This window comes from Sorex araneus, chromosome 4, assembly GCF_027595985.1.
Source record: "Sorex araneus isolate mSorAra2 chromosome 4, mSorAra2.pri, whole genome shotgun sequence".
Lineage (NCBI taxonomy): Eukaryota > Metazoa > Chordata > Mammalia > Eulipotyphla > Soricidae > Sorex > Sorex araneus.
Genome location: NC_073305.1, coordinates 154,060,825 through 154,080,990, shown reverse-complemented (window position 1 = coordinate 154,080,990; position 20,166 = coordinate 154,060,825). Strand labels below are relative to the sequence as shown.

Sequence of the window (20,166 nt, the reverse complement as noted above, 5' to 3'; positions counted from 1 at the left end):
CTTACAGAAATATTTTCCATAAAACATTGTACCAAGTTGGAAAATCAAAAAATATGAAACTTTCAAGTTTACAGCAGATTAATGCTCAATCTATTAAATTTTAGAACAGATATTTCAGTTTTAATGCATTTATATGTGCAGTTTCCCACACAAAAATGTGAACAAATTGTACTACCTTCCTTTACTGAAATCTTCTAAAAAATACATTAAAAATTCAAACTTAACCCCATTATAGGTGCCATTGACATTTTTTGCTACTCATATTATATTGGTATCCAGGACAGTATGACCACTTATTTGTTATTGGAGAAAAACTACTTATTGGAATGATAATAAATAATCATATAAAATTTTTGTCACAGTAAGAAAAGGGAAAACAATACAAAACTTCTCATTCAGATTAAGATGCAGCTTTCTAAGCTCTTCTTTTCCTATATATGTGTGTATCTACAATTATGTGTGTGTGAATTAATAGTCAACACACACAAAATAGTTTTGGCAGATTCCTAAACATATTATATAGCACAGATATATTCTTTAAAATATCTCAACAGGGCTTTGATTTGATGCACACATGCATTGTCCAGCTCTAACATTGGAATGTTCTGTTATTTTTTTACGGTTCTAATATGTCATTGTCCGTTTGTAATGCAGTGTGTTGTACTTTTGGATGATAAAATAAGTTAATATCTTTAACACAAGTTTGTCAGGAATGAATGACTTAAGATTTCCATGAAGGCATAAACATTTTAGTAAGATCAAACAAAATGTGAGGTTATTCCCTAGCAAACCAAACTCAATTATGCAACCTCTATTTTAAATAGAACTCTTAAAATATTTAATGTTTGTTTGATGTTTACCTTTCAGATAACCTAGGTTTGAGAAGTGAACTATGAGTTCACTACTCATTTCTGGACTTTTTACTATAACTTAATCTTAACAGGTGGTTGTCTTCATCTTTTTATGCCTTCATTCATTTATTTCTAATACTGCTATAAAGTGATAACAGACGTGTTCTATTTTAGGGCTACCAGAGACCAAGCCACTATATTGCTACTCAAGGTAAGACTTTTCCCTTCTAAATCTGTCAAACAGCGAAACTAGCATTTTTATTCACTTGGTAGTTTTGCCAACTTTATGTGAATTAACTTTGAGGTGGGGTCAGCTTTGCTATGTAACACAACTCTTTGTTTATTTGTACAAGTCAAAATAAAATCAAAGCTGAAGTAAAAGATAAGTTGTATTTAGTCATTGGTGTTCCAGAACACTAGTAGTTATGCCTAGCAGATGAATTACTTCTTTGGGATGAAAGTAGAAGAGGTCTTATATATAATGTGCCTGTTTTCTTGGAGTGTGTTCTATCAGCTTGGAATGGACTAGTACCCCAAGAGCAATGTAATCATAATCAGACATTAATCTGCCTTCCACTGATTTTTTTTTTAAGATAAGGCAGACAAAACAAATTACTAAGTGGAATTCAGTCCAGTTAATTCATTCTGCAAAGTAAGGAGAAAGGAGTAAACTTTGCTGTATAAGGACGCTGGAGATAAAAATATATTAATAATAACAGCAACAAAATCTCGCTTTACAAATTTACCATTGACCATTAAAGAAAAAATTGCACATCTATTTTGTGACAGAGGAAACTAAGTTCATTTTCTCAGTGCTATCCATGTCTTTGGAGTAGCTGGCTTTAATTATCAGTTGTTTTTAAGGTAAAAATATCTGTGGTAAAGAATATTCTGGGGTTTTGTACTGAATATATTTTTTGCATCTGCTTTTGCAGTTTAGAGATGACATTCTGACACATTAGGATGTGTCCTTCTATAGACAGGATTTCTTCATTGACCTCCTAAATATATACTGTTCATAAATTATGGTGTGTATGTTATTGATAATATAATTTTGGGTATCAGATTGGTAGTAGAGAAGTAAGGCTCTGGCCTTGCACAGAGCTGACATTGTCTCTGTCCCTGGCACCAGATTTGGTCCCTTGAGCAGAGTCAGGAGTACGCCTGAGTGTCACTAGGTATGAACCGACATCAGAACGAAGATGTGCTGTATCATTAATTGTGGCAGATAACTTCCTCTTTGCACATATTTTCAGATCTACATTGAAGTTAGTGATAAGTGAAAAGATTAATAATAACTTCGTAATGGGAAAGTAAAATACAATCTGGAAGGAATTTGTACATGGCTATTTTTTTTGTGTCTGTGGTGTAAATTTAGATAGGAACTGAATTCAAGGACTTTCATTGTGTTCAACCTGTCATTTTCTTTCTTGTTTATTTAGTTTACATTTTCTTTTTCTTAAACTTCATACTAACTACAAAATTTCTCAAATGACATTCTTCATAGGTCCAGTTCATGAAACTGTGTATGATTTCTGGAGAATGATCTGGCAAGAACAGTCTGCCTGCATTGTGATGGTGACAAATCTAGTGGAGGTTGGCCGGGTAAGACTAAAATAAATAGATAGATAGATAGATAGATAGATAGATAGATAGATAGATAGATAGATAGATAGATAGATAGATAAATAGTTTATGTTTTGGTTTGGTTTTGCTCACAAAACACAAGTTGAAGTTAAATAGCAAAACATTACATGCTGAGGGCTGGGGAGAGAGATCAAAAGAACTAAAGTGCAAATTTAGTTCCATCCTTGCACCCCAGCCCAGAGTGCCACATAGAACTCTTCTACCGCCAACAGTGTCACCAAGTGCAACCACCGTACTAAATCCAAGCACTGACCCATAGGATGGAGTGCTGTTGGTCGCACTCAATGAGTATTGCCTGAGAGGGACATATCCAAAAAAGCATGTGCGGAAATATAATACATCTCAATTGTTGAAAAATTTTGCAGGCATAGCATTTCAAGTAAGTGAGTCATCCACAGGTTCTAATGAGCGTTAAGGAAAATGACACGAGGAAAGTTCTCAAATAATGTCCTTTCTTTTAGTGTTGGCAGGGATTTTATTTTTTCTCATCAGTGTTATAATGAAACATTATTATTCAAGAACTTGATGTACTTGATTTCTCCTTGAGTAATAAAATAAGCTTTGATTTTATATTAGAGTCTAATTGTATTATCAGGCTTTCATGTTTTTATGAGTCTACATAGTCTTTATTAGCAGTTTTTTACCTCCCTCAGAGACATATTTTAACTATGTAAAGTGACTTCTTGCTGAAATTAAATCATCTTTGTTAATATACATCAGATATTCAGGTTTACCAGTGTATTTTTTGTCAGGTTAAATGCTACAAGTATTGGCCTGATGATACTGAAGTTTATGGTGACTTCAAAGTAACATGCGTTGAAATGGAACCACTTGCTGAATATGTAGTTAGAACATTCACCCTGGAAAGGGTAAGTACCCTAAAATTATGTTTTGAAATGGACAGTGAAACTGTTTTTCTCTTAAAATTCCTTTTAAGGTTTATTTTAATGGTGACATAAAATGCATTCACTCATTCCACAAATATTTTCTCTGAGCATATGCCATGTGTCAAGCATATTTCTGATCCTTGGGCATGTGTCAAGTCTCTGATACTGTGGTCTTTATAATTTATTAGTGAGAAACAGGCATTAAAAATGGACAGATAAAACATACCATGTGTTTTGAAAAGTGCTGTGAAGGAAAATAATGTTGATGGAAGTAGGAAACATTGCTGAGATAGAGGAAGGCTGTAGCAACATGAGTGAAGGACTGAGAGGGAAAAAGTGAAAAGGCTATTTAACTCTTTCCCTGGGAAGATTCTTTTTTTTTTTTTTTTGCTTTTTTTGCTTTTTTTTTTGGTGGGGGATCACACCCGGCAATGCACAGGGGTTACTCCTGGCTTTGCACTCAGGAATTACTCTTGGTGGTGCTCAGGGGACCATATGGGACGCTGGAAATCGAACCCGGGTCAGCCGCATGCAAGGCAAACTCCCTACCCACTGTGCTCCAGCGCCGGAAGATTATTTCTAACAGAGGAAAGTGTCATTCCAGAAGCCCAAAGACATGAGTCCCACAGGTATAAGAAACAGCAAGGACTTTACGGTAGTCAGAGGTACTAAATGAAGGAGAAAAATAAATAAGAGATTAAGTTAGAAGAATCATAAAGCCAGATAAGTAAGGTTTTATAAGCTGTCTGATGAAGTTAGCTTATATTAAAAGTGAGGTAGGCAAGCCCTACAGGGCTTTGAGCCCAGAGGTCACATAACCTGACTTGTTTTTAACCAAATCACAGACTTTAACAGAGTGGGCAGTGTAAGCATACCTTGACTGATGCAGGAAATCGTATTAGCTTTGACCACATAAAAGTGTAAAATTTTATTAAGATCATACAAACAACAGAGAAACTAATGATCATTTTTTTTAAGATCTCTTAATTTCGAGGGTCAGGACAAATGAAAAGAAAATACGAGAAACCCTCCCACCACCCAAAATGGAATGGCTCTGTTATAAATATTTAACCTTGTACCAGCAGAACCTTTTTTTTAAACTTCCAATTCAGCAAGAAATGTGAAAGAAAAAAAGATAATAATCCTCATTGATTCTGAAAGTATACTGAGACATTTTTATATATTGCTGATCATAGTGAAATTTGCTGTAAGCCATCTGTAAATCAATAAAAGCTTGTATCTAAAGAGCTTTAAAACATTGATGTCTTTTGACTAAGCACTTTATTCAGAATACAGTTACTTCATTTATCACCTTGGAAAATTGTAATCATAAACATCGGACACTAAAGAGAGTTAAATTATTACACATTTCTGATCTAAAAATAACCTCTCAGAGGAAATTTGGGACTGAAAAGATAGTTCAGGGGTTAAGGCACCTGCCTTGCACATGACCAACCTGGGGTTGAGTCCTGGAACCTCCTATGGTCCCCCTGAGCCCCATAAGAGTGAGTTGCAGGAGTAAACCCTGTGCACAGCTAGGTGCCCCCCCCAAAAAAAAAAATTGAAAGAGGATATTTATAAGTAAAGTTACCAACATAAAAAAATAGGGGAAATATCATGGAAGTAGGTGGCAATAAACAGAATAGCATAAATCAGATCACAACTATAAAATATGTATGGAAATTCCTTAAATTTACATAAAGTATCTATGAATATATTTGACCAGGGAAAAGAGAGATTTTAGCCCTAAATGAGCAGACTTGCAAATGTGATTTGAAGAATGTAAAATATTGGGATGGGAATAATGGGTCACTGTCACTCTCATCCCGTTGCTCATCGATTTGCTCAAGTGGGCACCACTGATGTCTCCATTGTGAGACTTGTTACTGTTTTTGGCATGTCGAATATGCCACCGGTAGATTGCCAGGCTCTGCCGTGTAGGTGGGATACTCTCGGTAGCTTGCTGGGCTCTCCAAGAGGGGCAGAGGAATCAAACCCGGGTCGGCTGTGTGCAAGGCAAGCGCCCTACCCACAAGATACAATATTCCCCAGAATAAGAATAATACCACTTTAGGGATTTAATACAGTACAAATTAGGACATCGTTTTTAAACATGCTAACATTACTTAGAGCCGGGGAACTTTTTTTTTTTGAACCACAAATTTGAAAATGAATCAGAAAAATTTAAAAGTAATGATAAACACGCCAGATGTTAAATTTTCTCGAAATCAGAGTCCTTATAGCCTCTCCAGTAAAAGTGTTTTAGGGGATATGGAATAATTGTCCATTATATAGAGGATATGAAATAATTGGGTCTTAAAACAAGCATTTGCCTTCACTATTATGGTTCATTTGAAAAGCAGTAGAGAGTGGTTTTACTGGGGCTAGAGATACAGTACAGGGATTAAGACACACGCTTTGCATCCTGTCAACCCCTAGCATCACACATAGCCCCTGAGAACTGCTGAATGTAGCCCCCAAACAAACAAAAAACAGTGTTTATCATTGTCACTATTTGTAATTATCTGTTCACTCCTGCCTTGTGCAGGGGATTGTCCTAGGAACAGGAACAACATAAAAATAAGGCATGATTACTGACTCCTAAGGTTTTGTTGGTATTGATCTATATGGGATTAAATCTAAAGATAAACTTTCTCAGCTTGGCTTGTTGTTTTGTGCAATGTTACACCCTGTTTTTGACTAAACAAATGAAATTGGAATTCACAGGTAGCCCACAGGTGAGTGGGAGTTATATAGGTTAGACCAAAAATATTTTGAATACAAATGTCGCAAAATTAATTTTGCAGCATTACACCCAAGCTGTGCTGCTATAATCTGCAGGCTTCTTTGAACAAACAGGAAGGAGTAAGCTTTGAAATGTACATTTGAGGAGCACTCATAAATAAGCCCAATGGGAAAGTGGCACAACAATAGATGTTTTGCTTCTTTCATTTTGTATGTTTTGTTTCTATAAATAAGATGCTGTGTACTGAATTATTTCATGGAGTTAAGAAAAAGTAGCATGCTCAAAGAATGTTTTGACTGTCTGTATGTTTTTACAAACCAGTCTCGAGAGACTGTCCTGGAAAAATCCCAATGTACTATGGTTCAGAAGCATTTTCACTCTGGGTAAGCTAGTCATTAAAATCACTTTCTGAGATGAGGAGATAGACACTTGCTTTCTTGAGAACTCAGTGCATCGGGTCACTCGGGCAGCATTTTAGAGTTTTCCTATTTCTTTTCTATTAATCATCCTAAGGTTTCATTCCTAGTAAATTAGAAATTGGAAAGTAAATAATTTATTCAAGCTTACAAAACCGAGCAAGGTTCCTGATTTCCTTTCACTGGCAATTGTCTGATGATGCAGATAAGGCTGTGTCAGTTCCGCTTCCGTTTTTCAGAAAAATGCATGCCTTGGGTAAAATTTTGGTTGTTTCATATTATCAGTCAGGTCTAGTACTTATACCTGCATTTAATGGCCTTTCTCCCCTCACCTCACCCCCCTTTGGGAACTCTCCTTTCTGTGTTTGTACAGCGGGGATACAATGAGATCCGTGAAGTTAAACAGTTCCATTTCACTGGCTGGCCTGACCACGGAGTACCATACCATGCTACGGGGCTTCTTTCTTTTATCCGTCGAGTCAAGTTCTCCAACCCGCCCAGTGCTGGCCCCATTGTTGTGCACTGCAGGTGAGTAGTGGTCCAAGCACTTGCCTGTGTCACCCCCCTTTTTAAAAGTAGCAGTGCACAGAATTCTTCAGCAGGAAATAATGAGCACTTACAGAGTTGCATTTTCAATAATGCAAGATATCAATAGAGCAAAAGAGCTAACTGAAGGATCTGCAATAGAACGAAGAAGTAAATACATGCATCCAAATGTGTGTGATCTCCCCAGTTGCAAATGTGCGAACTTTTAGCAGCAAGATGTGTTTTGGTGGCGGTGGTGGTGGTGATGGTGGTGGTTTCAGTTGCTTTTGCAAGTCTCATGTTGTATGATCTTTTCATCACTTTTCCAGATCTCATACTGTATGGAATGATAGCTTGAAGATACGATTTCCTGCCAGTCTAGTAAATTCCTAGTAGAATTCCAGCATTTAAAACTAAATTTGAGACATGCATATTACTAAATGGCCCAAATTATAAGAATACGTGCTGCAAAACAGCTATTTATGATTTTTCAAGCCATCTATCAGAAGACCTTGAAATGACTGACATCAGTGAATTCCAGCACTTATATGCCCCGCACAAAAAAACGAACATCATATCCAGACTTTTTTCTGATTAGAAACATTGCTTAAAACAAGCATTTAGTGATACTAACAGAAAATTACGTGGCTTCATTTTGATATGTGAATAGGAAAATAAGTACTGAATCTGAAAATCTTTTCCTAAATAGTACTTACCATTCCAAACACTCTGTCCTTCAAAGTATATAATAGGTTGTATTTAAGCATGTCTTCTTTTTGTAAATTCAACATATTCAGAATTTAAATAATGTGTAAAGGGGAAAAAACAACAGACTGAAATAAAAGTAAGGTATTCTATAAGAATCAGATGTGCTTTCCCTGGGGTGGCGGGGAGGGAATCTTCAATTGAATTCTCCTTGGTAAATCTGATGGACTCTTAAATTACTTTTCTGTCTCAGATCTTAAGACAGTGATTGAGAAGGTGTAGGCGGAAGGGAAAAAAGAATTAGAGACAGCAAAATATCTTTTACTTAAATTTCTGAAAGAACAGTGAGCTTAAAAGAAATAACCAATTGTGAATAAAAAGAAATAATAGTCAATCTGTGCATTAGAAAACAAAATAAATCAGATTCTCAGTCAGGTACATCTTGACTTATCATGGCCTATTAGTTTCTGGTGAATTGTTTTCTTCACAAGTACTCTGAGGTTCTCAGATTTCTCTTGAAACAGAAGGTGTCATTTTCCACTATAGTCAAGTATTTCTGAATTTATGGAAAAGAAACTGACCATGAAGTGAATTTCTAAACATCAGCTGTATCTTGTTTTCTTCACTGACCTATATAATTACAAATATATTTCCTAGGGGTAAAATAATTGATATTAATTTATTATTATATTATAATATTATTTTATAATTATATTTGTTATTATTTTATTAATGCATTGTATTGTTTTATTGTTATATTATTATAATATAGCATGTTATTACTCAACTTGTAGATTTTTATGTAGGAAAATAATGACTGTCTTTTTACTTAAGAATTATGTTCTACTCCTAATATTTTAATTTTCCTCCAAACCACCAATTATTCTTTCTAATGTTACCCTCTTTTGATTTACAGTTACCATTTTCTTTTCTATTTTTGCCATTAGTACTTCCAAGAATTTCTTATTTTCTTATTTTCCATTTGTAGCCTTTAAAATTAGTAGTCTTGTGCCAGAGCAGTAGTACAGCAAATAAGGCACTTGCCCTGCACACAGCTGATGATTCAATCCTCAGAACCCCATATGCCCTGACCACTGCCAAGTGTGGCCCCCAAACAAAACATCAGTACTCTTTTGGTTTGAATTTATAAAAGCTTATCTAAGAGTCTGGAAACCTACTGAGAGTCTCCTGCCTGCATGGCGGGGCCTGGCAACCTACCCGGGGCGTATTCGATATGCCAAAAATAGTAACAAGAAGTCTCACAATGGAGACGTTACTGGTGCCCGCTCGAGCAAATCGATGAACAATGGGGCTACAGTGCTGTAGTGCTATCTAAGACAGTGAATAAGCATTGCTGCATTGCCACAGAATTCAGTACAGGTGGGTTGGGCACCTGCCTTTCATATACTAGACCAGGGTTTGATCACTGGCACCCCATGTGGACCCCCTGAGCCCTGCCAGAAGTGACCCATTAGCACAGAGTCAGGAGTAAGCCCTGAGCATTGCCAAGTGTGCACTGCCCCGCACCCCCCGCTATTAAAACACTACACAAGTGTAAATCTTATATTTCCACTTGAGATTAGTTTTTGGTGTATGAACCCAACTCTTGACTCTGTGTGCTTAAAATTATGCATATTAGCACAAAGAAAATACAGACTGTGTAAGTTATCTAAAATGAATTTTTATGTGTGTATATATATATTTGAAAATAGAATTTCATTTACAAAGTTGACTTTTCTAATTTAGAACTCTTCTAATATTCACTGCGAAGTAGATTTTCTTGGTGTGTATATTAGTAAGTGTTCAGACCATGTGAATAAAATCAGTTCAGTAAGTCAGTTGGCTTTCACCTATTTGAATCTTGAAAGGATCTGTATTTATGGTTGCATAGATATGCTTCCTACAGTTCTGTTTTTTAAGGCAGTTTTTGGTTTATTTGTCTTTTCCGTTTTATTCTGGGGGGGCCACACCCCCCCATGGCCCAGCACTCACTTCCTGTGCTCAGGGATTACTCCTGGCAGGGCTCAGAGACCAAAGGTGGTGCTGAGAATCGAACCCACGCCAGGCACATGCAAGGCAAGCCTTGCTTTACCTGCTGTACTTACTATCTCTCCTTTCGCAACTTCCTACAATTGTTTAGATTCTTTTCATTTAAAAACTAAGTTAACAGTATGTTTATGTCTTCAGTGCTGGTGCCGGGCGAACTGGTTGTTACATCGTGATTGATATCATGCTGGACATGGCTGAAAGAGAGGGTGTTGTTGACATCTACAACTGCGTCAAAGCCTTAAGATCTCGGCGTATCAATATGGTTCAGACAGAGGTATGTGGATTTCATTGGGGTGGCTTTTATTTTTTAGTCTTCCACCAGTTATCAAACAAAACAGTAGAGATTTTTTTTTGCACAGAATCAGTATTAGTTTAGCAAATCTTATTGGAAATGCTAGGAATATTATTTTCATATAGAGAAATCATCTAGACTCTTTACCTTTGATGACAGAAAAGTTTTATTAAAATACTGTGAATATTTTTTCTTTTTTTTTTTTGATAGGAGCAGTACATTTTTATTCATGATGCCATTTTAGAAGCCTGCTTATGTGGAGAAACTGCCATACCTGTCTGTGAATTTAAAGCTGCATATTTTGATATGATTAGAATAGATTCTCAGACTAACTCTTCACATCTCAAAGATGAATTCCAGGTATTTACTATTTTTAGCACTTCTGTTATGAGCAATTTATTATAATTTGTTCTGGGCACTATTAATTCTTCTACCGAAGGTCTTTCAAGTCAATCTTATAACCTTTAACCTTATTTTAGGTATAATATAATACCTGTCTCTCATTATACACATTGTGGAGTCACTTTGGTATTCACGAATTTAGATATGCATTATCTAGAAGGGCATATCAGTTTTGGAAGAATGTAAAAGAAAGGTATCATCAAAGTCAAATTTCATGGTGATGATGTGTATTTAAAACTCTTTTAGGATGCAGCCTTATTGATTTGACTTTTCATGTCACATAGTGTATGATCAGCATATAATATGGTTGTAGTTTTTACTAAATATTATCTCTAAATAACATCGAATGTTTTACTGCCTTTGGAAAAAAACCTGTAAGTATGTGAAAATTTAAAGAGCAATTTTTAAAACACCACATTGTGTTGTTTTAGTGGGAATGTTTTTGGTTAAGGTGGAGAGTTTAGGCTATACATGACAGTGTGTGGAAGCTGTTCCTGGTCCTACTCAGGAGTGAACCTCCTGGTAGTGCTCAGGACTATATGATCTCCACAGTACTGGAGATCAAACTACCATTGGCAACATACAGTGAAATTAAATGCCTTAACCCCTGCACTATCTCTCCAGCCCATGTACTTTGAGTTTTGGTTTTTTGTTGTTTTTGTTTTGTTTTATTTTGTTTCTTCCATTTTAAATTCAATTTATTCCTATATATTTCAAATGAACAACCAAAAATAATTTTTTTTACTCAGTGTTCCTTCCAATGTGACACATCATATCTTCAAACATGGCAAACCAAATGTTACTGCAAATGATAAATTGCAAGTTTGATGATAGGTCATCAATCAGTCTTGGGTCATCATCTAACTTTGTTTCATTTGACCATGGAATGCATTTTGCAAGTACTCTGAGATTTAACTACCTTTTTCTTTCAAGAAGAGGTACAGTCAATAGTGTAGATTTGGGTTTGTGTTTTGTTTTGTTTTTGTCACTTCGGAATTCATTTTAACTAAAGGTTTTATCAGCCTGTCTTTGGAACGGATGTCACTGCCTTGTATAAAACCTTCACTTGCAACTTGGTCTCCCGGATACTTGATAGATCCGCGTTATGTTATTAAATGGGTCACTGTCTTTTAACCTATGCTCCCTTTTCTTTTCAGACCTTGAATTCAGTCACCCCTCGACTACAAGCTGAAGACTGCAGTATAGCATGCCTGCCAAGGAACCATGACAAGAACCGTTTCATGGACATGCTGCCACCTGACAGATGTCTGCCTTTTTTAATTACAATTGATGGGGAGAGCAGTAACTACATCAATGCTGCTCTTATGGATGTAAGACACTGCTATCTTTGTTAGGGTAGAGTCATGGAAAGCACCATAAAGTGATGAACAATGGCTAGTTTTCTTTTCAAGAAAACTAAAACAGTTTAAAAAGAAAAACTGTAAACTTCTATTGAAATACAAATATTTCCTAAAATGATTTTGGATTCCCCTTACAGGGACTCATATGAAATAAATACCAGTTGTATGCTTTGCCATAAACTTAGTGTTTGATCAATTATCATATTATCTATAGGCATTATCTGAAGGTGACTCTTTCATACTAATTATTTAACTGTTTCATTTAAATTTATTTGTTAATGTTTATTCAGTGTCAGTGATATTTGGTATTTCGCTGATTTCAGTGACCTTGTGTTGGCTATTAGTCAATAGACAGTTCAAGTTAGTGGAGAAGGCATGGAAGAAATCATGTTAATACATTCATCCTAATGAAAGAACTTGCCTTATTCTACCCTTCATATAGCTATAGCTTATGGAGTAGGTTTTCAGTGTGTTAATTTGTTGTAGACAGGGAAACATGGAAAGAATTTTAAACTGCATTTAGGGCCAACTTGCCTGAGCATCTTGGAAGAAATAAAAAGACTTATGAAGGTTCAGAATTTTTTCAGTTTATGGCCTTCACTAGTAAACATTTTAGTCTTTGTTCTTTAGTCTGTAGAACCTTCACAAGGAGAAAGTCAAAGTCAAGGGTCATCCTTCTGTGACTGATAAAAAATCTTTCTAAGTTGGTGCTCTGATTATATTTTCCAGATTTAGTTTTTGATAGTAGAGACTTTGCAAAGTCTGCATTCTGCTTCTAAAACTAGTCATTTAGCTCGTAGGTGGCTCCTTCATTTACAGTACAAGGAAAAAGCAAACTGAAGGGGAAAGTCCCTATCCTACTATGAAGTCTTTACCCTACCCAGTGAAATGACTTTGGATCCTTATTATCCCTTTTTTTCATATTTTATTTTTCTAGGAAGCAGATATACTGAGTGTAAAATATATCTTTTACTTCTGAGTCTTCATTTGAAATGGAAAAATGTTATATGAAAAACAGAAGTAGAAAATCATATTGAGAAAGATACTGATGCCACGGCCGGCGCAATAGTACAGTGGGTAGGGCTTATGCCTTGCACTGTTGCCAACCTGGGTTCAATCCCAGGCATCCCATATGGTTTCCCCAGTGGCACCAGGAGGAATTCCTTAGTGCAGAGCCAGGAGTAACCCCTGAGCACTGCCAGGTGTCACCCAAAAAGCAGCTTCAACATCTCTCCAGCCCTCAAAATTTTCTGAATATAAAGACTCTGTCTTGTGTCCTGTCTCTGTCTGACCTCTGCCTAATTTCTTGTGATTCAAGATATATTTCTTGGTTAAAACTAACCAGTGGATAGTGTAGTTGGGACTTCAGAAAAGTAAGATGTGGTTTGACTTTAAAGAACAGGGCTCCTTGATCAGTATAGTCCTTTCCTCTACTCTCCACACCCATCATTAGATCATCAGTGTACTTCTTTTTCTCCAGTCCTTTCTCATGCTTTTCTTTAGAGTCACTCACCCATCACAGGAATAGCTTTATAAGATATGAGATTATTTTGAAGTAGCCAGGTGGATAACCATTTACTTAGATTAATCCTACAAGTGGGATGCCATGATTAGTGGCAAGAGTTCCCAAATTTGGTAGTAGCATTAATAATTATCAGTCTGTAGATTGCCCATTCCAGATGAACTTTGCCTTCACTGTCCTCTCATCTGGAGAGACATACTAGATGGTGCCATTTAAAAGCACTTGATAAGCAAGGAGCCTTTGGTGGGAGGGTCCAGTTATGTATTTATTTTGCTCATTGACACTCAACAAATTTTAAATATTGAAATCACCAACCTGATCAATTATATATTAGAACATTCCCACCATTTGAAAAAAAAAAAAGCTGAGGAAACAGAGTTACTTACCAGATATGCAGTGTGCTAATAAGTCCAGATGATGTAAAAGCACACAAACTTACATACATAGGTTTTTTTTTTAATTCAAAGTGAAGTAGAGCCCAAAAGTTAAAATATAACAGATAGATATAAAGACAGACACTGCAGCCTTCTATTCCTTCAGACTTTCAGGCTTTCAAATTACCTCTGAAAAATTGAAAAGCCCATAAGTGTCCCTTGAAATAGCCAACAGGGAGCATCTTAAACCTGAGACTATCTTTATCCTGTTTTTCATTTTGTCCCATATTTACTCATTCTAAGTAAAACAAATTCTGACTTGAATTGCTGCAGAAGTATCAAATCCTCACCATCAACTTGACCAATTACACATTCCAGTGCATTTTCAATGATCAGTTGCCAAGGTTTTTCTGCAGTGGTCTGGCTCTATCGCCATAGACATTTTTTTATACCACACAGATTCCACACTGAAGTGTGATTCATCTGCTTGTACAATTATGTATCTTAAGTACTTATGCTTTTTCTTCTGCCTTGTGTTTTGACAGAGCTACAGACAACCGGCTGCTTTCATCGTCACACAATACCCTTTGCCAAACACTGTGAAAGACTTCTGGAGACTCGTGTATGACTATGGCTGTACCTCCATCGTGATGTTAAATGAAGTCGACTTGTCCCAGGTTAATGGTCATGAGTTGCTTGTATACACTTAATAAAGTATTATTAAAACTCTAAAATCGACTTTATATACTGCCTTAGTCAAGAGGAGAAAAAAGCATCCTCATTTTCTTTTGCTTTCAAAATATTCTAGGGTTGTCCTCAGTACTGGCCGGAAGAAGGAATGCTACGATACGGCCCTATCCAAGTAGAGTGTATGTCTTGTTCAATGGATTGTGATGTCATCAACCGAATTTTTAGGATATGCAATCTAACAAGAGTAAGTCACTTTTTCAATCACTTTAATTGAAGCTCTCCAAGACAATTGATTCTAACCAGAATGAGATATAATTCAGCCAACAGGAGAAATAGAATTAATAGGCATTTAAATCAGTCTCACCTCTAATAAGCATCCTGTACCTTAGTGGTAGACAAATGTATTCTGAAAACATAAAAGCAGAAAATCTGGTAGCTAGTTTCTTGGTCAGTTCCTAGACTCATGTATTTGGTATAGAAATCTAGATTCTGGTGCATGGGCTCAATCAAGCTTGTCCTGTGCGTGCATTTCTGAAATCTGATTGTATATTTCATCATAGTGACATCCAGCTCAGACTAGGCATGCAGTTGAAAAGTAAAAGCATAATAATAGTAATAATAATAATGAAAGAGAAAAAGCTTTACCTCTGGAGGAAGAATTATGTCATTTTAGCCATGGAAGGGTTCAGTGCTACCATTTCAATCTTTGTATAAAGAACCCCAGACTGGAGACAAAGGTTTGTCATACCATACCCATCATTAGTTCTACCCCATCTATATCTTCCCTTTTTGTTGTTTTGTTTTTGTTTGAGGGACACACCAGCAGTGCTCAGGGTTTCCCCGTGGCTCTACTCATAGTGATAAATTTTGATGGGCTCAGGGGACCATATGGTGTGGGGAATTGATCTGGATCAGCCTCATGCAAAGCAAGTGCCCTACCTACGTACTCTCAGCCCCGTCACCTTTATCTTTCTAATTGTCCCAACATCTACTGTCCACATCTGTTGGCAGAAGGTGCTACTTCCCACTTTGTGTTTTCCCAGGAGCAAAGTAGAAATTACATCCCTTAAAAATCTTTCCTGATTTTCCATGTGTTTTGCACTAGATGATAAATTAATTTTGAGGTCTCTCTTTTGAAAAAAAAATTCAAAGATCATTTGAGTATTTAACCAAATAAAAAAGCCAAGTTTAAAAAAAACTATTAATAACTTCTATGGGCTTTTTGTTGTTGTTGTTGTTATTGCTACTTTATTTTGGAGGGAGAGGGTGCCAGGATCAAACATGTGAGGCAGGAAGTACATTCCCAATAAATTAATTTTTTTTCTAAGAAAAGGTGTCTGGGTTTTAGAACTGCAGTACTATATTTGTGCATTATTTTAAGTGTGTCATTAGGATTGATGATGTTTTAGTGTTTCACAAAACTAAGTGACTGAATATGTTTCTGGTTAATAAGTCTCTGAGTTTATAATAGTAATTAGAGGGTGAAATTATATCTAATTCTCTTGTTCATTTCAGTCGTGAGAAAAGGATCACTTCATTCATGTCATAATAGTCATGCATATCTTAGATGTTAATTTAAATGGAATCTCATTATGTCTGTACATCTGTTACATTATGGTTATGGTTCTAGTAATATTTTAAGTGAGAAACTAACTGCTAAACTAAAAAAAGTAATACTTTTTGGTTAGTTGAGCTGTTTTTTATGAAAAATATTCTAGGAAAAGGAGGAAAATCTGGGGAATTTTTGGCTGGAGCGATAGCACAGCGGGTAGGGCATTTGCCTTGAACAAGGCCGACCTGGGTTCGATTCTTCCATCCCTCTCGGAGAGCCCGGCAAGCTACCGAGAGTATCCCACCCACACGGCAGAGCCTGGCAAGCTACCCATGGCATATTCGATATGCCAAAAACAGTAACAACAAGTCTCATAATGGAGACATTACTGGTGCTTGCTCGAGCAAATCGATGAACAACAGGACGACAGTATTATAGTGCTGCACTGCTTATATATTTGGGATTTCAGCCTTGATTAGTATACGAGTTTTATTTTTTACTCCTAATACCATTATTTAATATCATTAATTTTGTTTAATATTTATTGTGTGCCATAAGAACTTGAATGTTTTACTCGGTAGGCCCTGCCATACCAAAGGGTACATGAGGTCTTACCACAGAGAGCGTTGTATCTAATGGCTTAAGGTTTGCCTTACTCAAACACTGTCTGTTCTCCTTATATTATTTGTGAGTGTAAGGTTATGATTTATTTACTCAACAAAACTGCTCTTTGGAAAACATTTTGCTGCATCTAATATGATCACAATTAAGAGGCAAACAAGAGATTTCCTCGTCCTTAAAAATTTATATATTCTGTGGAAAGTTAATAATTAAACCACTAATTGCATCGTAGTTAACTGACAACAAGTGTGAGAAAATTTATAGAGGCAAAGTACAAGCTAGAGTCTTTAACTGGTAATCTGTCATATTTTATTGATCAGATTTTCTTGAGGTAGTGATATCTAGTGATATCTAGTTTGAAGAATCAGACAGGGCTATTTGTGGTAACCCAGCTTTCCTGGATTTTGTGCAGGACTGAGTGGTTTCTGAGAACATAAAAGTTTCAGTACTTTGACAAGAAAAATCCCAGTCAAGCATTCTAAGTTATTTGGGGCTGGAGCAATAGCACAGCGGGTAGGGCATTTGCCTTACATGAGGCTGACCTGGGTTCGATTCCCAGCATCCTGTATGGTCCCCTGAGCACCGACAGAAGTGGTTCCTGAGTGCAGAGCCAGGAGTAACCCCTGTGCATCGCCAGGTGTGACCCAAGAAGCAAAAAAAAAAAAAAAAAAAAAAGCATTCTAAGTTATTCACTCTATTTTGGATTGAGAAAGTTAAACAAAAACAAAATATACAAAGTTTCCAGGACAGCAAATGAGTCGATAAACATTCAAAGAAAGTTAATGTCTTAGAACTTTAGTTGCAGGCTAGGAAAGAGCATCTGTTGACTAAGAACGTGGGTTCAGGTCATGTAAAGAGTCTTAAATCATCACAGCCATTTGGATTTTAGACTGAGACTATCTGAAAGCCAGTAAAATCCAGGGAATGAAAGATTATAATTGCTTTTCAAAATAATTAGGATGCCTGCAATAAGTATAGTGTATAAGGAGATCAGAGTTATTTTTAAAATATCAACCAGGGATAATTACAACTTATGATTAACAGCACCATGATGTCAGTGGTAATAAAGTGGAAGAGAATATGAAACTTACATTAAGAAAGATGATAACACAGATTGGCTATTGGATATAGAATGTGGCTCTAGTAAGCTCGACTCAATATAATGCTAATGTCATTTGTATCAGGCACAAATTGATATTACCATTTGCCTTTAGGGGGAAAACAATCTAGCCCTCACCTATTTACATAGAAAACTTTTCCCTCCGCAGCCACAGGAAGGTTATCTGATGGTGCAGCAGTTCCAGTATCTTGGCTGGGCTTCCCATCGTGAAGTTCCTGGCTCCAAGCGGTCCTTTTTGAAACTGATACTGCAGGTGGAAAAATGGCAGGAAGAGTGTGAGGAAGGGGAAGGCCGGACAATCATCCACTGCCTGTGAGTACGGTGGCTTCACCACTCAGGGGGACCTTGGTGCTCATTTTCTGTGCTCAACAGTCCCCTCCTCACTCCTCAAAAACTCCCATAGATTTCATCTTGTCTTGGTGAACTAAGAAACATTAATTTTTATATTGATATTTTGTTATAGATTGGCTACTAGTATATTAGGTCATTGGTAGCGTGGATGTCACTACCTGTGCCCAGGGGATGTCCTTAAGTAGACACCACTAAGCTAAGACACCGTCAGGGGTCCAGCCTCTCTATGATATGCACATGCATGTATGGTGAAAAATATAGGTTTTTTTTCCCCCCAAAACATGGATGCTTCTTCACCCATGACCACCAAAAATGCTATCTAAAATGTCTTTAAGGGACTGGAGTGATAGTACAATGGGTAGGGCTTTTGCCTTGCACCCGGCCGACCAGGGTTTGATTCCCAGCATCCCATATTGTCCCCCGAGCATTGCCAGGAGTAGTTTCTGAGTGCAAAGCCAGAAGTAACTTCTGTGCATCACTGGGTGTGACCCAAAAAGTCAAAAATAATAATAATAAATAAATAAGATGCCTTTGAATGTTGCAAACCAATGATCAGCCATTGTTTAAAATTATGGTGAAGTGTAATACACATTTACTATACCGTAAAATGTCTTTGCTTTCAGAAATGGTGGCGGGCGAAGTGGCATGTTCTGTGCTATAGGCATTGTGGTTGAAATGGTGAAACGGCAAAATGTTGTTGATGTTTTCCATGCAGTGAAGACCCTAAGAAACAGCAAGCCCAATATGGTGGAAGCCCCGGTGAGTCCATGCCAGAAGCTTCCGGGATCTGTCAGTCATGTACTTCCTGTTGGTTGGCCTCAGGTGTAAATAAGTCTTGGGACTTTTCTGCTTAATTGATGAATTCCTGGGTACCCACACTACTCTTACCAGCTTAACTTGATGTACCACGAGCTACTCATTGAACTGAACTGTTTTCACTTAGTTTGGGAAATATATCGGATTAATTTTTTCTGTCAAAGGCAGTAAATATTTGCTGCAGTAAATGTTAGTAGCTGTCTAGACTTGATTCCTCCTGAATTTGCCTGGGTTCATAAGATTTGAATATATCTCACAAAACGAGCCAGTAGATATATGTTGTATGTATATATGTGGGAGTTCATCCAGAAAAAGTCCAAAGAAGAGTAAGAAGGAAAGTTTTAACTTCTCTCATTTCACTTCTCAAGAAAAAGGGGTATGTGTGATTTTCACAAATGTGCATGATGGGATAAGGGCAGGAGCAGCTGTATAGTTTATGCTTACAGAAAAGTGAGCTAGAAAAAATAAGACCATTGTTTGCCCTACATTTATCAAGATGATCAGATAAGTAAAATGAGCAATTCAATAAACCTTTAAAGTATGTTCACCACTTCCTGCTCATGAATAGTTCACACAGAAGGGGTGCACTGCTTCCTGAGACAAAACCTGAAGAGCTAGATTTATACTCTTTCACTTTTAGGAGTGATAGCTGACATCTCTTTCTATCTCCTCAAATCTTCTCTGCTCTACCCTTTCACGTAAACATGGTGATGTTGTTCTATGCTGGGTGTTAGCAATGGTGATGGATTAAGAGTAGATAAATTTGAGGGATTATTGAGGAAGGGAGGAAGGACTCTCGGGTCATTTAAGATGCCTAGCTAAATGGTTATGTCTGTCAATTCTTCACAGTCTGAAGATTTCTTAATAACCACTTAGTAAGTGCCTGTCTCTCAAATTACTCTTAAAATCATCAGTGGAAGTTCCCGTGTCGGAATTCAACATTTGCCTCCAGATTTAATTCTATTTCTTTTACCCTTTCTGTTAAAAACAAATTCTATAGTCAAATGCTGTCATTCTAGAGCGTTGCAGAGAATTACTGTTTACCTTTATTTTCATGTTCCAGAATCCTGACTAAACACCCCACCCTCTGATTTGTATTTAAACAGGGTTAATGATTAGTTTTGTATGCTATTGAGCTGACAAGTCTGGTGAGGAAATTTAGAGTGTAAACAAAATTGCTAGAAACTGATGAAAGAGTTCGGAAATTTTTTTGTTCTTTAAAAGCACTTAACACAGTGG

General features: G+C 36.7%; 1 protein-coding gene across 12 annotated transcripts in view; it reads left to right on the top strand.

Moving 5' to 3' along the window:
• The window catches only part of PTPRK (protein tyrosine phosphatase receptor type K), a 564,747-nt gene that overhangs the window by 541,965 nt on the left and 2,616 nt on the right, over positions 1–20,166 (top strand). For all 12 annotated transcript variants that reach the window (XM_055135020.1, XM_055135009.1, XM_055135012.1 and 9 more), the window contains 11 exons: positions 1,026–1,062; positions 2,359–2,456; positions 3,251–3,367; positions 6,921–7,075; positions 9,965–10,100; positions 10,329–10,478; positions 11,678–11,851; positions 14,323–14,454; positions 14,586–14,711; positions 17,909–18,072; positions 18,735–18,870. In XM_055135020.1, coding sequence (XP_054990995.1) covers positions 1,026–1,062; positions 2,359–2,456; positions 3,251–3,367; positions 6,921–7,075; positions 9,965–10,100; positions 10,329–10,478; positions 11,678–11,851; positions 14,323–14,454; positions 14,586–14,711; positions 17,909–18,072; positions 18,735–18,870 — 1,425 coding nt within the window. The remainder of the gene's footprint in view (positions 1–1,025; positions 1,063–2,358; positions 2,457–3,250; positions 3,368–6,920; positions 7,076–9,964; positions 10,101–10,328; positions 10,479–11,677; positions 11,852–14,322; positions 14,455–14,585; positions 14,712–17,908; positions 18,073–18,734; positions 18,871–20,166) is intronic.